The sequence below is a fragment of the Dioszegia hungarica genome, assembly GCF_025882075.1.
Source record: "Dioszegia hungarica strain PDD-24b-2 chromosome Unknown MKK02contig_8, whole genome shotgun sequence".
Lineage (NCBI taxonomy): Eukaryota > Fungi > Basidiomycota > Tremellomycetes > Tremellales > Bulleribasidiaceae > Dioszegia > Dioszegia hungarica.
In genome coordinates this window covers 1,159,179-1,182,484 of record NW_026515770.1, presented here as the reverse complement: position 1 = coordinate 1,182,484, position 23,306 = coordinate 1,159,179, and the positions used below count along the sequence as shown (strand labels likewise).

The following is a 23,306-nucleotide window of genomic DNA, read 5'->3' as shown; positions in this document are numbered from 1 at the left end:
TCTTGCGGAGGGGGGAGAGGGAAGGCATGCCTCACCTTAGAGTAGCAATTCGTAAAGCATAGTCCGCCATTGTATGCATTATGTATATAACGCCTAGCTCTAGATCCTACAACCCATTAGATCTCCATCCAGATCCACTGTCCATCACTGCCCTCGCGCGCGCCAAAATCCCAGCCGCACCGTAATGTACCGCCCCGCCACCCTCTCTCTCCCTCTCCGGCGGCGCGGCCGATACCGCCGGTCCGGCCTGCTCTGCCTCTCCATTCCTGGCCGTTCCGGCCTCGCCAAAGCCCAGACCTAACGCGCTATATCCCGAGCTACCAGAAGTCGGAGCGGCCGTCCCGAATGCGCCGAAGGAGGGCCGATGGCCGTGCTGCCCGACTTGTGGCCCGAAGCCCTCCGTCGCCGGGTACTGAGTTACGGGGGACGACGCTGCGCTCTGCACTCCGCTCGACGACGAAGACGGATTTGCCAAAAGACGATCCTGCTCCCGAAGCATATCGAGCATCTTCCAGCTCCGCGTACCGGTGTTGGACGCGGAGGCAGTGGCGCCCCTGGAGAAGGCAGGCGCGGCACTGACAGACGCGGCGGTAGCGTACGAGACGTACGGAGCCGATGCGGCCGGAAGAGCCGTAACGGCGGAAGTAGTGGCGCACGCGATGGTGCCGGAGGTAAGACCGCCTTGCGCGAGACAGCGACATGGGCATGCTGCGCAGGTGGTCCCGCTCGGCGCGCGGCTGCTGAGAACGGATTGTTGTTTCCGCGCGCAGGCGAGATGGGTCTTGTGGTTGCAGATAGCGCATGTCGTCGAGAGACCTTCGCGTCAGCTGGCGCTACATATTGGGAGATGCTCAAGCGGTCGGCTGACCTTTGACCGGTAGGCGGCAGAAGGAGCATAGTGGCTGGACGGCCTTCTCTCCGCAGGCAGTACACAGCTCTCCGAGAGTTGGTCCGCAGGTCACACAAGCTACGACGATCAGCTTGTCCCTGATCAGCCGAGGAGCGAGAAGGAGGACGCACCAATGCCGGTATTTTCAGAGCCGCCGGGCTTTGTAGACATGGCCTGCGCCGAGGCAGACTCATCAGGCAGAAAGCGCACGGCCAGCGATTCTGCACGAAGTCCGTACAATTCCGCCCGAAGCAGAAAGTCCGCATAGGCGAGTTTCCACGCCTCACACTGCCTCAGTCTCTCCGGCGAGAGCAGAGCAGGGGGTTCACTAGACTCGTCAGCCTCTTCCGATCCATACGAAATTTTCGTGACTCACGCATCGTCCATGACCAGCTCGATCCTGACGCCACACGTCCTCCTCCCTCTACCCTCCTTCATCCTCTCCTCCTCCAGTCTCACAGTCCCCCGTCTCGCACTCGTCAGCCTCCTCCCGGCAGGCGCCGGACTCTCCTTCGAATCCGTCCACGCCCTCGCCGATCTCAAGACCCCACCAGCACCGCTCCCGGACCCTCCCGCCCAGCCCGAACTTCCCCCTGACTGTATATGCCCAGCGGAATGATGCCTCCCAAATCCTACACTACCAACACTCCCCAGACTCCGGTCGGTTTCTGCCGATCGGAGCGGAGGTACCGAACCCCGGTGATCGCCAGGTGTCGGGGTAGTATTGCTCGATGCCTGCCCAAGGCCGGGCGTAGCTGTCCCTCCGGAAGAGTAGGTGCCCATCGATAGATGCGTAGGGCGGCGGGATCCGCGGTCTCCCTGTCCAATATCGGAATCATGACGACGTCTGCCTTTATCTTGTCCGCCAGCACTACGAGGCTCGTACTCCGGTACGCGGGGACTCGACTTGACCCGCCCAAGACCCGCATGCGGCCCCACTCCGGGGGTTGGCGACGCGTCGTCCCCCATACTCAGGCCGTATGGTCCCCGATCAAAGCTCGTCCGGTCTTTAGGCGTGACCGCCTCCGAGCTCCGCAGTGAAATCGTGCTCGGATGCAAGATGGAAGACCAGCCCGATACCCCACCGCCGCTACTGCTCCCAGTGACACCGGCCCCGCTGGACCCGTACGCAGAGTAAGACGAGTTCCGGTGAGATTGCGATAATGGCTGGATACCGGATCCAGCGCGGTGGTTCGGGCTGGGGGTGATACCGCTCCGGCCACGAGAGAGGGTGTGGTACGATGTAGACCGGGGGAGACCAAAGTAGTCTTGTTCGGGCGAGTGCGCAACGAGTTGGTGTGGGACCTCAGGGACGATCTCGGACTGGGTGTGCTGGAGAACGAGCACGGACACTAGAGCGAGCATCTGGAAATCACGGAAAGCGATCAGAGTATCGAAGCTAGAGAAGTCAGCTCGAATCACAAACGGTCGACGTAGATGAGAGCTCACATTTGGTCCAGTACCACCAGGCGCGACGCGACTCCCCGCTCCCATCTTTCTCTATCTAGCCTGGCATCCTTCTCGCCAAGGAAGCTCGGATGGAGCGAATAAGGCGGAGGCGGATCCTCCAGCACTCCCCTCAGCGTCTCGAGCAGCAAGACATGATCAAGCCGCTTCGCGTCCATTGCGACGCCGACCATCCGGTCCAAATCCGCCGCTTCGGTGGGGATACCGTACTGCCTCGCCAGGTACTTACTGGGATGCCCGAGCGCTGTTGTATCGTGAATTGTCATTGTCGATCCGGCCTGTACAGCTTGCGGAGCGACCTCGATCCGAGCTCGGCGGATCCGGGGTCTTGTCCGGATCGTACGGGAGTTCGGGTTGGAGAGGCCCGCAAGAGCCGACATGGCTTTCAACAAGGGATTGGATGATCGGCTGACGGATGGGGAGCGCGACATGGCGCGGAGTCGGGGAAGGAGGGTCTGCTTCGGGAAGAAACAGACCAGCTCGCCTGGATAGTCAGCTCAAATCCTGATCAAAAGATGGGGTAACTCACCGTTTGGTCCAAATGTAGCCCCAGAGGTCCGAGTGAGCATGACTACATTGTTCGACACCCCAATATCCACCTCCCTCTCGCTATCTGAATCGCTATCGAGATTCACCCTCGTCCGTCCGAGCCGCTGGTGCTCGCCGACTAGAAAAGAGCTGATTGCTGCGAGACATTGCCTGTTCTCCGCCCGGATGCTTTTGATGGTCATGATGATCTCTTGGCGAACGATGGGGGAGACCGTGGGGTTGCGCTCGAGCTCGAAAGTGGGTATTTCGGGGGCATAGGGGTATTGGGCGGGAAAGTGCCAGTGTATCCGAATAAAGGCCATGCGCTCGCCATTTGCCCAGGGACCGAGCATCGACATGGTGAGTTTGCGGTGGTGTAGGTCGATCTAGAATGTAAGCCTGGTTCATGCATTCATGACTGGAAAGCTCACCTTCTCAAAGTTGATCCGAGGCCGAGGGAAGAGCCGATTGACATGCACGACCTCGTCCTTCAGACTGATCCACCCATCGCGATCGCCAAACCCGACGCTGACGCCACGCTCACTCTGCCTCCTCTCCCTACTCGCACTCCTGCTCGCCCCCCGACTGATACTGCCCATCCGGCTTGGCTGGACACTGCTATCAGGACTAGCCTTGTTCTTGACGACTTTCGTCAACCAGTCCAGCTGGTCCATCCCTACCGCCTTTCCACCGCCCCTCGTCATCCCTACCTCAGCAACCTTGACTGACTTTGCCTTGGCGATCCCCGACGGCACATTGACGATCGGCATAGGCAGCGTCTTCCGCTGCTCCGCATCGTGCGGTATCGTATATGTGATATCCTTTGCGCCTCGACGAGATACCAATACCTGGATAGGCGCCCCATACTGGTATCCGACCTTCTCGGCGACTTCCCGCTGGATCGGCCAGACTCGGAGCGTATGATCCTTGCTCCAGGTGATAAGCTGGAATTCGCGATTCTCAAAGTTGGCGTCTTCTCCCCCGCGTGAGCGCCACACAAAGTCCTTGACGACGTCCGAGTGGCCCTCGAAGGTCTGGACGGGCTCGTCGTTACCTAGCGCGTACATCTCGAGATGGTCCGATCCGCGCTGAGGAAGGGTGAGGACGCCGTGTCCGAAGGGAAGGTTCCGGGCTCGCCAGACGGGGTAGCCGGTGTGGATGGTAGAGGTAGCTTCGGATGGTGCGGCTAGGCCGGGGTAGAAGGCCTCGTCGGTAGCGCCAGCTGAGGTCCGGAGTTCCGGTACCGTCCAGTACTTGACCGTTTTGTCTGCTCGTCAGTACCAGCCAGTTAAATCCCAATTCGAGCAGACCCACCTAGTGAACATGTGACCAGCTTGTGCCTCCACTGTCTATCCCAGTCCAGCCCGTAGATCTTTGCGTCGTGCGCTTTGAAGGCTACGACCGGGACTGACCCCTTCCTGTTGTCCCACACTAATACCTCCTTCCCATGCGCCGTAGCGAGCAGGTGGTCGTGCTGTCGGTTCCACTTGACCTGGGTCCCTGCCTGTCCCCATGCACACAGGCGCATGACCGGTCGAGGGAGACTACGGAGGTCCCATGCCCTGATCCCCGCGTCCATCGCCACGGTCGCCATGAGGTTCGGATCCCGCGCATGCCAGTTGATATCGGTGATAGCGCGGGCGTGGGCGTCTATCGAGCGGTGGAGGTGGGTCTGAGCCGCGAGGTCCCATACGAGCAGCTTCTGGGAGGACGTGGAGAGGATGAGGTTGGAGGTAGCGGGATGAGGGGACCATTGGACACTTTCCGTCAGCTTGATCTCCCTCAGCCGGGTTTGAGGACTCACTCGGCAATCTGCCAGGTCCCGCCCTGGGGTATGAACCTCGGCGCATTGTTCAGGTTCGCCAGATCGATGATGTACAGCCCCTTCCGACTCGCGAGGCAGACGTCGCGATTACTCGGGCTGATACTCAGACTCCCGACCGGCTGATTCACCTCAATAGTTGCGCCTTCATGGAACGGGTCCACCTTCCGGATAGCCGTGAATGACCTGTCGAGCCTTGGACGCAAAGACGACCTCGTCAGGTTCTGGTACGAGTGTGATGGCGTCTGCGAGGCGGATGACCGCCGAGAGGCCGACTCGGAGTAGTGAGTGGCCGAGAGGGAGGGTCGGCGGGGTAGGGAGAGTCCAGGGCTGGATGTCCCGAAAGGGGTCCCAGCCGTGGTAGTGAACGGTGAGGGAGGGGAGAAGGGCGGGGGCGAGAGTGGCAGGGCTACCTGCGCTGGTGAAGTCATGTCATGCTGTGATGTAGGTAGAGATGAGAGGGGAGAGCTTGGCCAGATAATATCCTCGCTGTTGACCGGGTTGGCTTCAACAAGGTGGAGGCACAAAGGCATCTCGTGCTCTCGGTATACTTCATCCTGCTATACACTGCTATACACTGCCCAACAGTGCCAAATCTCAGCGACCGGAGTGACGTCTCATTCGATAGGACAGGCCTTCAGGAAGGGCCGCGCTGCATAGGACGCCCGACCAAACTTCGGAGGTCATATCGCGTAGTTCAGCGGCAGGATGTCAAGAGACCCATATCTAGACGTTAAGGGGTGATTACTCTTTCCTCCCTCTTCGCCAGCCTCGAACTGACAGTCAGCGATGTCGAATCCAACCTCTCCACTCTCCATACCCTTCTCACCTCTCAAGAACGCATCCGCTCCCAATCGTCAAGCCGAGAAACGCCTGCAGCTCGCCAGGCGGCAGACGAAATTAGCCGAGTGCTAGATCTGCTCGAGGGGGATTTGGAGGATCTGGATGAGAGTGTACGGGCCGTAGAGGCTGTTGGGGACAGATGGGGAATAGGAGAAGGTGAAAAGAAGGGAAGAAGGGCCTTTGTGGAGAGGGTGAAGAGGGAGGTACAGGTGAGCTCTTCGACCCATAACAGCTGCGCTACATATCGCTAGCTTCCTGATATGAGTATGGTGATGCTGATACCCATACTAGGGACTCAGACGAAAGATCACATCGAATAGCCGGGGAGGGAAGGGGAAAGCACCAGCAAAGTATACCGACAACCCGGATGCGGATCTTGAGCGGGGCGACGAGGATGTGGAAGAAACCCGGAGATGGGAGATGGAGGAGCAACAGGTACGTCTTAGCTCTTCTGATGAAGCTCGGAGCGTCGCTGATATCGGCAGACGCTCATGCGCCGACAAGATGATACCCTGGGCGTCATTTCTGGTACACTGCATACCTTGGCGAGTCAAGCTGGACTAATTGGGAATGAGGTGAATGAGCAGTCAGAGTAAGTCTGCCTGAATGTGACAGACCGCAATTGCAATCGGCGTAAGCTGACAGTGTTGTGCAGGATGCTGGATGACCTCTCAACTCGGGTCGACACAACAGATAGTCGTCTGCGGAAAGCTACTCGACAGCTGAATGATTTCATACGGCGCAACGAAGGTGATTTGCAACCCTTCTTTCGGATCTGCGAGCCACAGCTGATACGCCAGAAACAAAAAGCGGATGGTGCATCTGCATTTTGATCTTCGTCCTCATCATTCTGCTCGTCGCCGTCATCCTCACATAATCAGTCGGTCTGGGCGCCAGCGGCCTCTTTCGTGCCCCAGCCCTCGGCGGTCCGCGATCCACGGATCTTCTTAGCCATCCCCACACGCTAAGTCTAGGCTGAGCGTTGTGATCGCGGCGGGAAAGGCAGCGAAGCAGCCAGACCAATGGGCATCAGGTATCGAGCTTCATAGCCGCTGCTATGGTCTAAGCTGCTCACCGGTGAGGCGCGGACGGGAGAGAGGCGTTCGAGCATACATAGAGGTGAGGCAATCCAGACCGATGCCATTGCACTGTCGCCTCGCGGCGACTCGTTTCGCGTCAAACTCACAAGGCGGGCCCGACTAATCGCATCGCATACTGACTGCAGTCTAGACCTCCTCCGGTTTTGGCCTTATCCCTCTCCGTCTACGAACCATCAAACACAAATGTTGTTTACAAGGTTACTGTATAATTCAGCATCTAGCTAAACTAGCTACTCACGGGTTTATAACGCTAACAACACGTAATGGACAACTACTGTACTCGACTCGACTAGACTAGCTAACTCGGCGCAGCAATCTGACTACCATTTTCCCCACCAGCCCCTGAAGCCTGACTGCGACCGCTCGGGGACCTTCGCCCATCGGATCATCCACCACACTACACTTTCTTATTCTTCTCGATCGCCACCCTGAAGTCCTTCCTGTTGTCGTTCTCTCGACCTGCTTGGTCCAACATATACACCCTGACCCTCTCGGCAGCGCCCCTTTCCTCGATCCTCCTGGCTAAGTCGGCCCTGTACCTCTCGAGTAGCGCTTTCTTCCCGTTGACATCCGCGGCTTGGTACGCACGCTTCCGCTCCAGCTGATCGGCTGCCGTGAGAGGGGGGCTGTGACCAAGCTTAGCTTGAATGGCCGATGTCAGATCCTCCTCTCCCAGTTGACAGCTTATATGCAGCTGATGCCAGATCATCATGCGGCTGTCGCTCCCCTTCTTGTCCCAAAGAGGCCGGTTCATCGCCGCGTCAAGTACATCGTCCGGGATGGCTGAGCCCGCCCACGGCACCTGAACATGCGCTTCTCTTGGGTCTACAAGATCAGCCGACGATCCCGGCCCGCCACAGACATGACTCACCGACGACCCCTCCGGCGCGCTTCAACTCGTCCAGCTCAGCTGCGGTCTTTGGCTGCAGTAGACCGAAATACTGGGCTCTCAGCGCCGCGAGCGCTAATTCCTCCTCCTCGGTGCCAACATCGGGTCGAGTCCAACGCAACTTCGATGCTGCTGCGGACGGTCAGCAAATCAAGCCTTCCGACGCAGAAACGACCAACTCACGACCGACTTTTCCGGTGGATCCGCCGGGAGTAGAAGAGTGTGGGGTGGGCCCCACATCAGGTGGACCTTTCTGGCTTCCAGCGCTGCGAGGGGCCGCTTGATCATCTGCACAGCCGTCAGAATTGTCGTCCTCATTGAGCGTGAACAAGACCAGTACGTACCATCGCCTTCCGCCTCTGCAAAGCCGACGTTCCTACGAGGCGCAAGCGGCTGGGGAGTCTCGGCTGGCTCGGGCACTACAGGTGGTGCTAGCTGACTCCTGCGCTCGGGTAGCGCATCCCACTTGGCCAATAGCTGGGCAGCGGTTGCTGTATACAAATGAAGATAAACACCCGGGTGACTGTTGCCGGTGGAACATTCCACGATGGTCGTCAACTGAAGCGCCTTGCTGATGATATACAGCATCCGGGTGAGGTCTATCTCGACCCTTCTCCTCGCTCCATCTGAAGTTTGGTACCGGTTGGCTTGCCCTATCGCACCCCCCTCCGTGGCTTCGAGGCCTTTGGCGAAGAGGGAGTCGATGACTTCATAGACGAATACGCCTTCGAGCTGCTGATGCAAGACTCGGCGCCCTTCTTCCAGCGAGTCGACCATGACGACGAACGCCGTCCGCCTCTCCACATCATCCCAGAGAGCCATGGCCGCCCAGATTCCCGTGCTCCGGTCCAATGCCCATCGAGCAGTACACCACTGCACTGACGTCTTCCCTAAGCTTTCCATCCCCTGATACACCAGCTTACTCTCCCCGCGTGATGCGATTGGCGCACCGGCCATCAGAGGTAGATAGTACGTCCTGACTCGGGGCATGTCTTTAAGCCAAACGAAGTCCGCCTTCATCTGACCTGCCGTTGTCATCGCGACATAGGGCAAGATACCGCCAAAGTCGAGATGGACGGAACCAGGTGTCAATTCCGTTTGAATAGAGACGTTACTCTCTGTTATCGCATAAGTCGCCTCGTCTTCCATGGTGAACTCGTCATAGTAGACGCCTTTGCCTAGGGCTCTTCCCATGACGCCCAGCATGAATGCCATTTGTCTGGGGTCGAAGCGATCGGCGGCGGTGGCACCTTCCACTGGTGTATACCAGCTGTGCTGACGTTCATTGGTGAACCTGATAATCGAGAAACGGGACCGATCCACCATCCCCTTCACCGCGTTCACCGCCTCCCTATACTTTGCGGCTCTGGCTACAGCGTCTAGTGGCAGCTGCATGAGCACGGACAGTTTCTGGTCGTGGTACTCCTTCACCGGCCCTTGCGCATTGATCCTGCCCTTGGCCATATCAACATGAGTTTTGGAGTAACCTGGGCGGATGAAGAGTCTTCGAAGGGCGATCCGGTCTTCCTGTTGATTGACCTTCTGGTCCTGACCTTTGAAGTTTGCGTAGATCCAAGACCCTGACAGGTGGATACAGCGGTGTAGGGCATCTCGGAGCCAGTAACTGGACCCCTTCCAGCCCTCACCATGCGCCGAGCCGTCTTTGCCTACCCCTTTGGTGTTGCGCATCCAGTCTGCCGCAGCTTTGGCGCGCGCAAAGTCGGCGAGATTGGTCGCCTCTGGCACGAAGAGCGTCACGTCCAGCTTGAATAGAGAGTCGTCGCCGGCATCCAGCCTTGTGATGGAGATACGAGCGGTACCGTCAAGCAGGTCTGCCCCTCCTAGAGTGAAGAGACGGTTGACAAGGTATCGCTGTCCCGCCCAACTCAGCCACTTCAACATCTCGCCGCCTAGCCCCGGGTCGCCGCTTGGCGTACCAAGCGCCGCAATGACGGAATCGGGGAGCCGGTAGCCAGCTTCCACACGCGCCCGACAGTTCATCCACTGCTCCCTTAGGTATGCCCTGTAAGGTAGGGCGAACCACCCAATCAGGATCTCCCTCGCCGCCTCATCGTTTTTGGGCACCAGCCGTCTGACCTTCTGCAGGCCGTCTCCCTGTTCCATGTCCACCGCCTCAAAACCTCCCTCGATGATGCCTTTGGCCGGGCAGGACCTGCAGTCGCGTATGTGAGGCTCTTCATACATGACTTCCGCCAGAGTGGAGATGTCGATGATTTTGCTTCTCAATAGGGCGAGACAGAGATCGAAGACGATAGTGGGTAACTTCCCCCATCGGCGGGTACTGCCCCAGGAGTCGCTCTCGGCCGTCGCTAGCCTCGTCGCCCAGGCCTCTCGCTCACCGAGGGATGCGTCTGGCCTTTCCGCCGCCATCCAGTTGGTGAATACCAGACTCTCCACCTCTTTCATACGAGCAAGCAGGTCGTGGTGTTTGCCTTCAAGCAGCGCAGCTTCGAAGATGTGCAGGCGAGATTGTTCGTGGGGTACCCTGAAGTCGTCTTTGGGAGGAGGTTTCATACCACCCCCAAAGACGACTGGCTCTTCCCAGATCTCTTTCGGCCGTTCCTCATCGTCGAACCTCCATAACCTGCTCGCAGCCTTGTCATCATCGATGAACGAGATTGACCCTCGCCGACCCCTCTCAGACTGTGGCCGCTTATGCGTAAGAATACCCTTCTTACGACCGCCCCCGCGTCCTCCGCCTTGGCCTCCTGAATTACCCGAAGATACGTCCGACTCGTTGCCGCTATGTGAGGCCTCAGTATCGCTGGTGTCAGGGTAGTCTGTATCGGACTGGACAGGATCTGGGGTCTGAGGGGTACTGTGTCGGCGTGAGCTCTTCCGAGATGAGGAGTTCTTGGAGCTGGAGCCCTCCACTGGGGGCGCAGCTTCGTCGGTCGTCTCAGTCTTTTGGCTTCCCCGCCCAAGAAGGACATAGCCAATGATTACCACTACGACGACAAAGGCGAAGAGAGTGATGGGTGAGATCCCCGCGCTGGGGCGGGCCATATGAACGATGCGCCGTCCCATGCTCGAATGTGATAACCGCGGTGGCGGGACTTGGCGCCGAGGAGTGAATGTGTACGGCTGAGGATTGGGTAGCCGGTACGCGAGAGTACGGGCGTCACTTTGCTAACTTACCGGTGGCGAGCTACAAGAGCTGACTCTCAGTACCCTTACATATATACCGGACCCCTCCCTCAGAATGAACAAGGCTGTGAGTCTTGCATTGTCCCTCTCAGCGCTTGCAAGGAGGATGGACCCAGGGGTAGCGCAATTACCCCTGGAGGGGCTTCGAGACAAAGGATGTACGTATGCATAGATCGACAAAGGCTCGCTGACTTGAGGAGCTTTATACTCTCACTTGATCAGCGGGGCCTGGCAATCTGGGGCGCAACCCGGCACCACCCGGGTCGGCCCCATCCCTAGGCCTCAGAAACAGGGGTGAGCGCACGGAAGTTTCCGCCGGAAGCGAATCTGAAACAAGGGGCAAAGAAGCTTTCGAGGAATGTGGAGCTTATTTGCGAGCCTGCTTCTCAGCTTCTCATCAATCAACTTGTCTCCCCTTCGCCCTCCTCTCCTCCACTTTCACCTCTACGGAAGATATTTACTAAGATGGAGATCGACCGATCCAGCGTCAACGAGGACGTATGGTTACACATCGTCAAATATCTTCACCGAGCCTCGCCCGCGCCGTTGTCCCGCCCGACGGATAGGTCAGTTCTTGGCCAGCCTGATTTGGCTATTATTCGGCGTGTATCGCGGGTAGGTCCCTCATATTTCGTACAACTGGTTCTCGAATTCATCCTCCATTTGCAGCATCAGCTGATTGGGCAGGCGCTGTGAGACGTCGCAACACCCCTTATGTATAAGACGGTCACAACGGACGACTTTCCCTCCCTGATCAGAAACGCCAACCCTTCCTCGGTCCACTCCCCCCTTCAGCATACCAAACACCTCTTTATCGAGTACGGCGAGAAAGACAAAGAGCCAGAATACACGGAACTCTGCAGGTCCGGCTCGACTCTTTGGACGGCGTGTGGGTCGGCGAACACACCCAAGGGGAAGAAGGCGCTTTTGATGGCCAATTGCGCGGCGGAGGTGAAGGGTCTACTGGAGGATTTCTCACAGCTTGATCGCTTGGGAATGGGGAAGGTATTGCCCAATCTGGAGACAGTGGCGGTGGCGTCAATTTTCGGGGCCCAGGACGGGACCTGGGACCAATACCAATCCCATCTGCGGGCCGACGCGCCTCATTCGGCCGAGCTCGCGGACTGCGCTTCACACTTCCAAAACATCCTTGCTGGATCGACAGTCACCCACCTTTGCGTCCGCGACATCTTGGGCCCCCTCTCTCCCCCTTCCTCCGACCTAAATCCAATCGATAGGACCGGCTTCACCACTACAATCCACTTCCCCGCCAATGCTCCACCCCTCCCACTTCCCCTCGGCGGTCCGGTCAAATTCATGAGCGATCTCGGACGTGACGAGGACTTCCCCGCCACGATGGCCAATATGAGGAGTACGGTGGAGCGTGCTTTGCAGGCTCGTAAATCGCGGGCTGGAGGGGAGCTGGGATCGGCGGCCATCGATCTCGAGATCTTTTGCTCCGCTCCTCGCTGGAAGCCATCCGGACTTGACCCAGCGTATGCCATGCCCCTCCTGATCTGCATGCGGGCTGGACTGCAGCCCACGGGGATGCCCTTTGAGTTTGCGGCGCAGGACTATCACCTATCGGCGGAACAGCAACGGATAGTCGCCGAAGGACTCGGCGGTCGCCTCCTCAGGTCGTGCGAACACAATCGTGATCAGATCATGTGGCGACCCATCGATGATGCGCCCATGTGCGAGGCGTGCGGCTTAATTCCGGCCTGTGTTGGGGAGCGGGAACGGGATGACGAAGTACGCGGATGGTGGACATGGGCGCGGAATATAGGGAGGCGATGGGGGAACCGAAGCGGGGTGGGAGGGAGGGACGGCAGATAGGGGCAGGGGCAGAGTAGTTGAAATGGGTATGTAGCCGGAGTCATGGTGAATAGCATGAGGGTGTTGTGTATAGCAAATATATAGAACGTGAATAATCTCGGTCTCTTCATCATGCACATGCGTAGATAGCATCAGAAGTAGCCGTATTTGACCTTACATATCGCTCAGGAATCAGTAACAGACAGACAGACGGTGAATGTGATGCAATGAGGAATGAGGAGTCGTGGCCGGCCCCAAAGACCAGGACAGCTTGACTCGAGCCTCTTTCAACACAGCAACTCTCCTCATGGGCATCGCGCGACTGTCCCCGACTCGGCATCGACTCCGGCTCGACGCACGGGAGCCACGATGGTATGCACCAGCAATTGCCACCTCCACATCGCCACCCGGCGTGTTCCGCTATTCAGCTGCAAGGAAGACCCCCTGCTATAGCCGCCGCCACCAAGCGTGCGGCAGACTGCAAAAAGACAACTCTCGTCGTCCTACTGCTAATTGACCGCGCGCCTTTAGGACAAGGTTGCCCCGGTGCCAAAGACGATACTTTTCAAGTGTAGGTTGAAGTGACTACTGTCATTAAGGTTCGCTACGCGGTCGAAAATGACTGATCTACAAAGTATATGAAGGGCTGTCAGACGCCGTCGACGGTTGGTGCCTTGGCATGTGCATAGATGGATAACAGCATATACAGCAGATCAAGATACATGCATTCATTATCAACATCATTGTACATAGCATCATTCGAGATATCATCAGCTTGAAAGCCATAGATCCGGTCTATAGATCCCCATCATCCGCCCAACACGATACCGCCCACTTGTCGTCACAGATCAAGCCGCAATCTCCTCCCACAGCTTCTCCTTGCCCCTCACTTCGATCCCCTCGAACGGCTTCTTCTGCTCCAACTTGACGCAATCCCTAGTACCCAGCACAAGCAGCTCAAAGAAGAATGTTGCAGCAGCTCGTTTTGACGCCTGATAGATCAGCTGTTGCCCTTGCCCGCCTTCACGTGCTCAGACTCACCTTCTGCGCAATCTGGTCAAACTCGACCTTCTTTGCCGCCTCTCCCTCAATCACCTCCAATTCCCTCCTCAACAGGCCCATCGCCATCCCCGTATTCTTGCTATACCCTCCCTTCGTCATAGCCTCCGAAGCGACACTCTTCGTCGGCGTCACCTGACTCTGGCTCATGGCCTGACTTTGGCTCTGGCTCTCCGATACCCCCGTCCGCGCATCAAACATCGCCAGAGCGTACTCGTCCCCAGTCTCGCCGTACTGGACTTGTCGAGCCAGACTTTCTGCGCGGGATGGAGCGAGGGAGGGAGCGAGGGATGGTTGACGCATCGCCTGGTTGTCCGGGGCGGGCGTCTCTTTCCGGGGTGTCATGTTGTCGCCGAGATCGAACATTGGTTGATCGTCCATCATGTTGTCCGGCTGGAAGTCAAAGGTGTCGTCCGGTCCCATCCGGCCCGCGAGGGGATCAAAGTCGAAATCGGGCGGCAGTGTGGATTGCCGACGCCCGATCTCCACCTCCTCGTCCTCATGCGCGAGCGGCGCCTCCGCCTCCGGCTCCTGCTCGTCCGCCTCTGGCGCCTCTAAGCGGGGCCGCTTGGCCTGTCTCTCCTCCCCATCATCCACGCCCGACGCAGCCCGACCCCTCCGCAGCACTGTCGTGGGGAACATGAAGAACTCCCGAAGCTCCTCCGCCAACCCAGCGGGACCAGCGTAGATCATCGACTCATTCCCGACCTTGACGGTAGGGAGGAAGATATCCGCCGGATCTGTCGAGTCGTTTCCGAGAAGTCCGGCCGACGCGGCGTCGAAAGCGACAAAGTCGTCTTGCCGGAGGATGGCAGAATCGCCCTTTGGAGCGGCAAAGTACGAGTCGTCGAGCTCGAGCTCTTGGTCCGCGCGAATCATGCGAGGCTTCTTGACCCGTTTCTCGCTGAGACGTTCAGGTGCTTTGGCGATGCGGACGGCGGTACGAGGGGTGATGTCGGCGTCGACGGTTTCTTGGGGTGAGGCTGGAGGGGGAGTGGAGAGGGTGGACGAGATGATCGATTCTGAATATTAGCTATGCCCTATTTGGTAACAAGCTGGACACGCACCTGCACGCCCCTCCTTCCTCAGCTCAGGCAACGGCTCATCCGCGCCAAACGCATCCAGATCCAGATGCAGATCCACCTGCTCAAACTCCGCTCCTCCGTCAAATCCACCATCAAACCCGGCGTCGAACCCTCCCGCATCAAAGTTGCCCATCCCCACACTACTATCCCTTCCCCTCGCAATGATCATCTCGCTCATCACGCTGCCCTGGCGACTCGCACTTTCCCTCCGACCCATCTCGACCGAGAATGCATCGTCGGCGGGTCGGCCGGGCGCAAAGTCGTCCAAGTTGAGATCGAGGTCGATACCCGAGAAATCTTGCGAGTCCAGATGAGAAGACGTCTCGCCGTCGTGCGAGCCGTGACGGGAACTGGAGCCGCCGTAGAGGGAAGGAGGGGCGGGTTGACCGAAGTTGTAGGCTCCGAATTCCTTGGTAGTGGGTTTGAGGATTTTGGCTTGGGATGCTGTGAACTTGGAGGTTTGGAATTCTGCGCCGCCAGCAGGAGCGTTCCATGACCTTTGATGTCAGCTAGCTGGTACGCGTCCATGACCACATCAGCTCACCAGTCGAAGAAGTCAAAGTCATTCCGCGCGTCCGAGAAGGTGATGGCATTCTTTGACGCCTTGATCTGGTCCTCCGGCAAGTCGACAACACCGGGACGGAAAGCCTGAATGATCAGCTCATCTCTCCCGCTGCCGAGTCGCGTGATGCTCCATAAACTAACCAAGCTAATCCGGTCTTTGGTCTCCTTGCAATCATCCAGGAGGTACTGCACTTTCCGCGAGTAGATCCTGGTGACACCCAGCATGAGTTGTCCGGAGAGACGGAGAGTTGTGGGTCCTTCATCTTGTGTAAGAATAGCATCTGCACAAGTCAGCTTCCCTCCATGCCACTTTCACATCCGGGGTGATCCTAGCTCCCCCTTCGCTCTGCCTCGTATCCTCACGACCCCTCCGGCGTCCGCCCCGAGCACCTGTATGCCCACCCGAGGCATCTATGCGACACACGAGATCCATAACATAACACTCACCTACACTCTCCTCCACGTCCACTCCCAGCGTCTGCTGCTTGCTCAATTTCCGTTCATGATGCGCCGACAGCCAGACCTTCGCTAGCGGTCCGCGCTTTGAGAGGATGAGCTCGGTGAGAAGCATTCCGCCGATAAACTTGTACTTTGCCGGAAACGAGGAGGCGATAGACCGTCGTGAAGCAGGTCAGGCAAAGAAGGGGCGTGCCGGTTTGCGGGGGCGGAGATGATCAGGCAGGCGAAGGGGAGATGGCGAGATACGGGCCGCGGAAAATAGTTGATGGATTTCGTCTGACCAGCAGACTAGGATATAAATAGTAATTAGGAGGCCCACAGCACGACAAGAGAAGCAAGCAAGGAGAAAGCGCGTGATTATATGTATATAGGTCTACTGGGTGGAGTGTGAACGACAAAAGAGAGCTCGATGTCGCCTCGGAAGGCCTCGAGGACGGCGCGGACGAACTCCTTCGCGTGATCCAGTCAACTCAGGGTCCAAAGTCCGCGTTTCAGGGTCATAACGCGTCCAGATCGGGCAAAAAGAGCACGCGACTGATTTCTTGCTGACGGTCGCTGAGGCTGTGAGATTTCATTGTTCTCTCGTCTATCGTTTCCTTTGAGCATCGACGCCAGATTCGCTGGGACGAGGGGGCGGTTTCAGGGAGACGCTCCAATGTTCACATCGAGCGAGTCATGGCTATAAGACAGCCCAATCTTTCCCCCGCTCTCCGACCAATACACCTCGGACGCGCTTCAACATGTCCGCAACTGATCTCAACCTGGACGCTGTCCTCACATTCGCAAAGCAGCTCGCCCGCGAGGTAAGTCCTCTGGGCTTACATAGACGCTCGCTGCTGACGGTCAGGTCGGAGCCATGATGAAGGATGGTCAAGAACGCCGTATGCGCGCCGAAGCCCAGCCCGAGGAAGAGAAAGCGAGCAGCGTCGACGTAAGTAGCAGCTGATCAGCCGGACGCTCCTTGCCCAATAGCTGACTGAGGTAGCTCGTCACAGAGGTGGATAAGGCGGTGGAGGCGTATATCCGAGAGCAAGTGAGCAAGGCGTATCCCGAGCACGAATTGTGAGCTCGCTACCGCGTTGTATCAGACCACGGCTCTATTTCCTGGCCCAGGTTGACAACCAGTATCGGCGAAGAGACGTACGAAGGAGAGCCCCTCACGGAAGTTCCGACATGGATCAGTAAGTCATGAGCATATGCCTCGAACATGGTCGCTATACATACTAACAATGTGCAGTCGAGTAAGTGCACCGATTGAGTGCTTGCCTTGAGGCATTGCAACTGATTATACAGCCCTATCGACGGTACCGCCAACTTCGTACACGGCCATCCTGACTGTTGCACCTCCATCGGACTGACAGTCGGAGGTCAGCCCGTCATAGGTGTGATCTACAACCCGTTCTTGGACCACATCGCGAGTCCTCCATCTGTGCGCGTGATCCCGGTTCCGCAGCTGACAGTCTGCAGTATTACGCCGCCAAGGGCAAAGGCGCATTCTGGAACGAACTCCCTCTTCCTTTGTATGGCAAGGCACGCCCTTTGCCGTCACTCAGCAAGGCCATGTAAGTCATAAGCATTCCTGCCATGCTCTCCTGGCCAGAGCTCGGCTGACAAGGACAGGATCATGGTTGACTGCGCATCCCGCCGGAACCCATCCGAGCTCCTACCCAAGTTCAAGACCTACCACTCCCTCGCCGCTCGGCCTGAAGAGGGCGGAAAGCTGGTGCATGGCCTCAGGATTTCAGGGTCTGCAGCGATGAGCATCGCGATGGCCGCGAGGGGTGCGGTGGACATGTATGCTGAAATCGGGGTGAGTCAGCTCACGATCCCATACATGGAGCAATGTGACTCCACGGGGATGCAGAGCTGACGGAGCAGTGTCGAAGCTGGGACGTCTGCGTATGATACATCTCCCTCAGAAAGTCAACAAGGTAGCTGACGACCAGGCGGGCATCTGCATCATGCAGGAATCGGGCGGGGTCGTTTTCGGCGCCAAGGGGACCGAGCTGGACGGCGAGGTCGACGCTAAGCTGCTCTGTGAGTACTGACCCTCTGCCCCAGCTCGACTCTCGAAGATCTTTGCTGATGCGTCTAGTTGGCAGAAAGTTCCTCTTCGTGCGCAACATCGATCCCGAGGAGGTATGTCCGGCCTTCACCAGTTCCTCTAAGAGCGCAAGCTGACACGGTAGGGGGAGACTACGCTCGAGGCGCAACAACGGATTGCCACCGAATACTTCTCCGCTGCTGAGGACTTTGACCCTTAGACGTCCTCCATATTGGGGCGCTAGACGGTATGAGTACGCTAGATGAGCAGGAAGCCATGCATATGAGTGATATGGACCTTGTCTCTACCGACCTCGGTCGATCTCGGGAAGAGCTAGAGCTCAGCTCCGACCCAGCCCTCTCAGTCTTGCGCCTTCGCTTCAAAGTGTAACGTCCAGCTACTGAGCAACTTCCGCGCATTGACTTGCTCCCCTGTCAATCTGTCTCGTCAGCTCTGCCACATCCTGCTGTTCATCCGCAGGAAACACTTACGTCAAGCCATAAGTCAGCGGTGCGAGCCACAACCAGCACCCCACCACGATCGCCGTGAGTACACCCACTGCGACCCATCCGCCCATACCCACTTGCGCACGGATGGCTGGCCGAAGCCGTGTCCGCAGGCCGGGGACAGAGATGGGGTAGTTGACCGTCTCGACAAGCACAAAGTTGAGGACGCTACCGGCGACGAGGGCGGACGCGAGGTGGGCGGGGAGGTAGTGGTGTAGGAACTTTTGGCGGGACATGAGGTAGAAGGGGAAGTAGTGGAATGACCAGGTGAAGAGGAAGAAGAGGGTGTTGCGGTAGAGGCGGTTCCGGATGCCCGGGATGTCAGCTCTCGCTCCCGCTTTCCATCTACTCAAAGCGATGTAGACTTACCATCCTCGATAGGCTCCAGCCCTCTCCGCCTAGCGAGCATATCCGCCCCAACCACACCCACAAACACGCTCACGCCCACCGCGCAAATCCACCATCCAAGCAGGTTCCCAATCATGTAGATCTGCTGACTCGTCTCGGAGTCTGTCCAGAAACTGACTCCCGAAAGACAGAACGGCCATTCGACCGGTTCGGACGCATACGGATGGCTCGCCGTCAGACCCGCATTATGCTGAAGCATGAGGATCTGGAGTTCCACAAACTTCTTGATGAAGGACCGGTGTTTAATCGCTTTGGGCTCAACGTGGTTCGTGCGATTCCGGAAATCGTTACCCGTCCCGTCCGCGACAATGTCCTCGACGAACCAAGAGGTCGTGCGGTCCTGCTGGTTCTTATTGCCGTTGACCTCTTGTTGCCCGAACGCCCATTCCGGGAGCGCCTGGGCATGTGTCCAGAGTAGGACCTTGGTGGGGACGTGCCGGAGCTTGAAGTGCCCAGAGAGGGACTTCCATGGCTCGCCGTCATGCGAGTCCACCACGTCCACTTGGAACATGGTGTCGTTCGTCCGTGTCTCGTCGTCTGGATTCACGGTGGTGAACTCCTGGTTGGTCGCCATCATCGGCGACGCGACGTCATGCGTGAGGAGGAGGGTTTGGGTGTTGATGTGTTTGAATTGGACGATATCGTTGTGGCGGACCACTCGGCCACGGCCACTTTCGGGGAGTTCCTTGGTGGGGAGGACCTGCCAGAAGTTATTGGTGTCGTTGTGGGGGTAGCAGGTGACCTGTTGGCCTGGAGGAATCAGCCCAGACTTTTGAAAGATGTCGAGTCGTGGTTGAACGTACCTTGTGACGATATACGGCCATCGTCATATCGAAGAGGATACGGATCGGGGTGGGAGTGCAGGAACTGCTTGGTGTCCTTGTGCTTAATCGTAATCGTGTCGAAATACCGGATTTCTGCTGATGAGCGAGACTCGATTGACACTGAAGCTGAACGTACCTTGCGAGTTGAGAAGCAGCTCATTCCCCTGCAGAGTCTCCTGGAACGCGGGGCTCATAAAGCTATCGCCTGGACCGGAGTACTTGAGGATCTTGAAGTGGATCCAGAAGAACGAGAGGTACAGCATGAACGGCCAGATGATGAGTCCGATCGCTCGGTAAACAAAGTGTTTCCAGACGTATTTCTGAGCGATCAGCTCCACATTCATTCAGATTCATACTAAAACTTACCATGTCGTGTCCCCTCCTGATATCCATGATGCCCCAAAGATCCCATACCACTGCACTTCCCACGCTCATGAACGTGAACAGGCCGACCATCTTGCATCCCAGCGTACACGCCAAGCTCGCACCAGTAGCGAGCAGCCAGAACCACCAGGTATTGGAGAATTCGCGGTATCGTTGTTGGTGGAATTTGACGTAGGTGAGGACGGAGAGGGCCATGAAAAGGACGAGAGCCGCGTCCAGGAGGATCAAGCGGGTCTGGGTGATGTGACCGTTGTCTGAGGGTCAACTACGTTCTCGACAATGAGGGATGGAGCAGCTTACCAAAGAGAATGAGAGCTGCTGTGAAGGCAGAGATGGCAACGGGGTACCCTGATTCCCGCATGATGGCGTAGACGATTGGGATGGTAATACTGCCCATGATGGCGCAGAAGCTCCGCAGACCGATATAGGGGACCTGTATGTCAGCAAACCTACCCAAGTAGCAGTCCATGGCCTCTTCCACTCACATTGGCGACCGTGTAATTATCTCCGATATTCTCAAACCCAAAGTCCCCGTTGAACCCCACCACCCACCCTGCCAGCCCATTCAGCATCTTGGCCAATGGCGGATGCACATCGAAATAGTACTCTCGCCGTATATAGTGGGACGCAAAGGATCCAAAGTGGACCTCGTCAAAGACGACCTGGTCAGGATGTGATATGCGCCAGAAACGGACGATGAAGGCGCCAACGGTGAGGGAGAGGGCGGTCACCCATGAGAAGAGGTACTCAGACCGGAGATCTGTTTCTGCTTGTCGTGGCCTAGGGTGGTGGATCTGTCCGGCATCAGCCTCGAGCTCGGGGCTGTTAAGGGGAGAAAGGGTTGGAACATACCTTGCCATCATCGGATACAGATCTGTGAATCGTCGCCTGAGGCAGCGCTGGGCTACCCTCCCTTTCTGTCCTCCTCTTCCTGGCTAACGACATGGTCTGGGCAGGCGGGAGCTGGTATAGATGTCACTGAAGTACTATAGGGCGCTCAAGATACAGGTCTCCAGCGCAGCAGCACCGGTACGCGCCGCTATGGCGGTGATCGCCGCCATACCTCACCAGAGTCACGTGGCGTATGACGGCATTGATCGGACGCGATCTCCGACGGAATGAGCTGAGCTCGGACATCGACGTACGCCGAGCGATTGTTGACCGCCATCATCTCTCCCCCTATAGCCGCCATCATCTCTCCCCCTATAGCGACGACGACGACAAAGACAGCGTCCACGACACACGCAACAGCGGTGGCACGCTCGTCAAAGACCTCCTTCACAGCATCTTCATCGAAGAAAGTCGTTAATATCGGTCCTACAGTCGCTAAAAGACAGGCCGACGAAGGTTGTCATTCCCCCTTTTCACAAGAGAAACATCCTCTATTCAGCACGGTGACTCCACCACAAGCTAAACACTCAATCACACTTCGCGTCAATCTGTGCACAGACGAACATCTCAGCCATCATCCCTCAGCATCAACACGCCTGCCCACATCTGTAGAGATGTCCTCTACCACCGACCCCCTCACTCCCGCTTCCCTCGTCGGTCACGTCGGGAACCTCACTCTCGACGATGAAGGACCGTCCCTCGCGGCACGGCTACAGGGCCCATCGCGCGGGTCAATTGATCAAGGAAGGTCGTCAAGGGCGTCGACTCGGTTCGAGGGGCTGGGAAGGGAAGAGGACGATGATCTGCGATCCGCTCCTTTGGGGGTCAAAGATCCTGAAGCTCAGCTTCGCACCGTGCGTGTTATACCTATCCTGATGAGGCCCTCACTGACCATCAGTTCATTCAGCACCTCCTATCCTCAGATCATGCCGATTCAGACCCCCATCTCATCGCCATCGGCTACGAGCTCGAAGCGCTCGAAGCCATGTACCCCAGCGCCCTCAAACTGAGCGTCACTTCCCGTCCATCATCCCTCTACTCTGGCTCACCACCTACCGGCCCCGGCTTAGAAGCCGTCTCTGCGGCACTCGACAAGCGGTCTTCGCAGTCGTGGAAAGATGCCGTGTTTGACGCGTCGATCTGGACACCGGGGGAGCGGATACGGTACGAGGTGGTCATTCCTGTCTGGGATGAGGGGGATGTGCTGGACGGCATGAAGCTGGAGGATATGCCGAGCGAGGTACCGCACATGCGGGTATTGGTGTCCTTGCCGCCAACGTACCCCAACTCGGCACCTCAGCTGCAGCTGCTCGGGCGGTACATGGGGAGCTTCGGGATTGATGCGGGTCTATGTAAGTCATTTCTTAGGTCTCTGTTCGAACTTCAATATCCATCGTGAGCTTATGCTGACCCACCAGTCGGCGATATCACTCGGACATTCATCACTTCGTCCGCTGTACCCTTCGCTCCCGGAGACGTCTGCGTCTTCGAAGGCCTCAACTACGTCCGAGACGTCGTTCGAAAATGGTACACCGAGCGCCTCTCCGAAGGTGCTGAAGGTGAACGGACGCGTGAAGTGGATCGTCAGCGTGGTCGAGACGGACGAGCGATGAACGACTTCCCCACCTCCCCTAGTCGCCCTTTCCACCGCAACGGCTCCCCCGACCGCCTCCCCTCAACTTCTCATCCCTCCCACCTCGGCCCATCCCCTCTCGCCTCCTCGTCCGTTCCCTCCCAGTCCCGCCCGACGGCCCGACCCACCTTCTCATACACCCGAGATCCGGCATCTCACGGTTCGGGGCCGGAAACGCCCGCGGCGGTGCACGAGGCGGAAGCGGGCCATTTCCCTCACTTTACGATCCACGTCTCGGCGCCCGTCGTAGATCGTAAATCTACCTTCATTGGGCATGCGATCCGAGTGACGGACGAGAGGGAGGTGCCGCTTGTTATTCATGAGATATTGAGTGACAAGAAGGTGGCTAAGGCGGCGCATCCGGCGATGTTTGCGTATAGGATCACGAAGGATGTAGGGGGAGTGGCGGGCAAGATCATCCAGACAGGTGGGCTTTCCTTCTTAAACCCACGAGGAGACAAGCTGATTGGTGTAGATTGCGATGACGATGGCGAGTCAGCAGCTGGATCCCGAATAGCCCACCTTCTGGAGATACTGGAGGTCGAGAACGTCCTCGTGGTCGTTTCACGGTGGTATGGCGGGATATTGCTCGGGGCGGACCGGTTCAAGCATATCAACCAGGCGGCCAGGGATGCGTTGGAAGTTGGAGGTTTCTTGGCTGAGAAGGAGGTCAAGGAACATAAGGGCAGGAGAAAGTGAGGTTGATCCACGGGAGTGGAATAGACGTTTATGCCATGTAAGCTATGTTTGCCTGGCTCGCCCACCATGTGGCCTGGCATGGGGGTGCGAGGCTAATGAATAGAGACTGATTAGGCCGTGCTGCCTGGACTGACGCACCTCACTCATCTCACACTGACCCACACCTAGACTGGACCGGCGCATGAAGGAACGTTCTAGGGAGCAGTACTCCGGAGAGTATAAGGGATCC

The 23,306-nt window shown here is 57.7% G+C and overlaps 8 protein-coding genes across 8 annotated transcripts; 4 read left to right on the top strand and 4 right to left on the bottom strand.

The window, feature by feature from the left end:
• Positions 1–106: 106 nt before the first annotated feature.
• On the bottom strand, positions 107–5,137 carry MKK02DRAFT_32872 (Conserved WD40 repeat-containing protein; the record flags this gene model as incomplete). The annotated part of the gene is made up of 9 exons (XM_053088594.1): positions 107–816; positions 869–967; positions 1,021–1,217; positions 1,266–2,288; positions 2,339–2,840; positions 2,886–3,270; positions 3,316–4,151; positions 4,199–4,644; positions 4,689–5,137. The coding sequence occupies 9 exons, from the start codon at positions 5,135–5,137 to the stop codon at positions 107–109; spliced, it is 4,647 nt and encodes a 1,548-aa protein (XP_052945230.1).
• Positions 5,138–5,414: 277 nt separating this feature from the next.
• Positions 5,415–6,426, top strand: MKK02DRAFT_44142 (t-SNARE; the record flags this gene model as incomplete). Its single annotated transcript, XM_053092796.1, has 6 exons — positions 5,415–5,446; positions 5,494–5,758; positions 5,841–5,984; positions 6,035–6,141; positions 6,205–6,299; positions 6,350–6,426. 6 exons carry the CDS (start codon positions 5,415–5,417, stop codon positions 6,424–6,426), a joined length of 720 nt encoding a protein of 239 aa, XP_052945229.1.
• A 620-nt stretch (positions 6,427–7,046) lies between these two features.
• Positions 7,047–10,586, bottom strand: MKK02DRAFT_44141 (uncharacterized protein; the record flags this gene model as incomplete). The annotated part of the gene is made up of 4 exons (XM_053092795.1): positions 7,047–7,474; positions 7,521–7,670; positions 7,722–7,826; positions 7,883–10,586. The coding sequence occupies 4 exons, from the start codon at positions 10,584–10,586 to the stop codon at positions 7,047–7,049; spliced, it is 3,387 nt and encodes a 1,128-aa protein (XP_052945228.1).
• An 834-nt stretch (positions 10,587–11,420) lies between these two features.
• MKK02DRAFT_44140 (uncharacterized protein) lies at positions 11,421–12,542 on the top strand (the record flags this gene model as incomplete). The annotated part of the gene is made up of 1 exon (XM_053092794.1): positions 11,421–12,542. One exon carries the CDS (start codon positions 11,421–11,423, stop codon positions 12,540–12,542), a length of 1,122 nt encoding a protein of 373 aa, XP_052945227.1.
• Positions 12,543–13,369: 827 nt separating this feature from the next.
• Positions 13,370–15,800, bottom strand: MKK02DRAFT_32868 (Rec8 like protein-domain-containing protein; the record flags this gene model as incomplete). Its single annotated transcript, XM_053088593.1, has 6 exons — positions 13,370–13,513; positions 13,563–14,602; positions 14,648–15,162; positions 15,210–15,313; positions 15,371–15,510; positions 15,677–15,800. 6 exons carry the CDS (start codon positions 15,798–15,800, stop codon positions 13,370–13,372), a joined length of 2,067 nt encoding a protein of 688 aa, XP_052945226.1.
• Positions 15,801–16,428: 628 nt separating this feature from the next.
• On the top strand, positions 16,429–17,952 carry MKK02DRAFT_32867 (uncharacterized protein; the record flags this gene model as incomplete). Its single annotated transcript, XM_053088592.1, has 11 exons — positions 16,429–16,491; positions 16,536–16,619; positions 16,674–16,750; positions 16,814–16,869; positions 16,926–16,929; positions 16,982–17,117; positions 17,156–17,250; positions 17,309–17,498; positions 17,635–17,725; positions 17,784–17,827; positions 17,878–17,952. The coding sequence occupies 11 exons, from the start codon at positions 16,429–16,431 to the stop codon at positions 17,950–17,952; spliced, it is 915 nt and encodes a 304-aa protein (XP_052945225.1).
• Positions 17,953–18,092: 140 nt separating this feature from the next.
• On the bottom strand, positions 18,093–20,799 carry MKK02DRAFT_44137 (Dolichyl-phosphate-mannose:protein O-mannosyl transferase; the record flags this gene model as incomplete). The annotated part of the gene is made up of 9 exons (XM_053092793.1): positions 18,093–18,171; positions 18,224–18,575; positions 18,608–19,396; positions 19,450–19,563; positions 19,607–19,790; positions 19,837–20,108; positions 20,155–20,287; positions 20,340–20,648; positions 20,707–20,799. 9 exons carry the CDS (start codon positions 20,797–20,799, stop codon positions 18,093–18,095), a joined length of 2,325 nt encoding a protein of 774 aa, XP_052945224.1.
• Positions 20,800–21,359: 560 nt separating this feature from the next.
• On the top strand, positions 21,360–23,077 carry MKK02DRAFT_44136 (regulation of amino acid metabolism-related protein; the record flags this gene model as incomplete). Its single annotated transcript, XM_053092792.1, has 4 exons — positions 21,360–21,599; positions 21,644–22,097; positions 22,164–22,805; positions 22,854–23,077. 4 exons carry the CDS (start codon positions 21,360–21,362, stop codon positions 23,075–23,077), a joined length of 1,560 nt encoding a protein of 519 aa, XP_052945223.1.
• Positions 23,078–23,306: the final 229 nt, after the last annotated feature.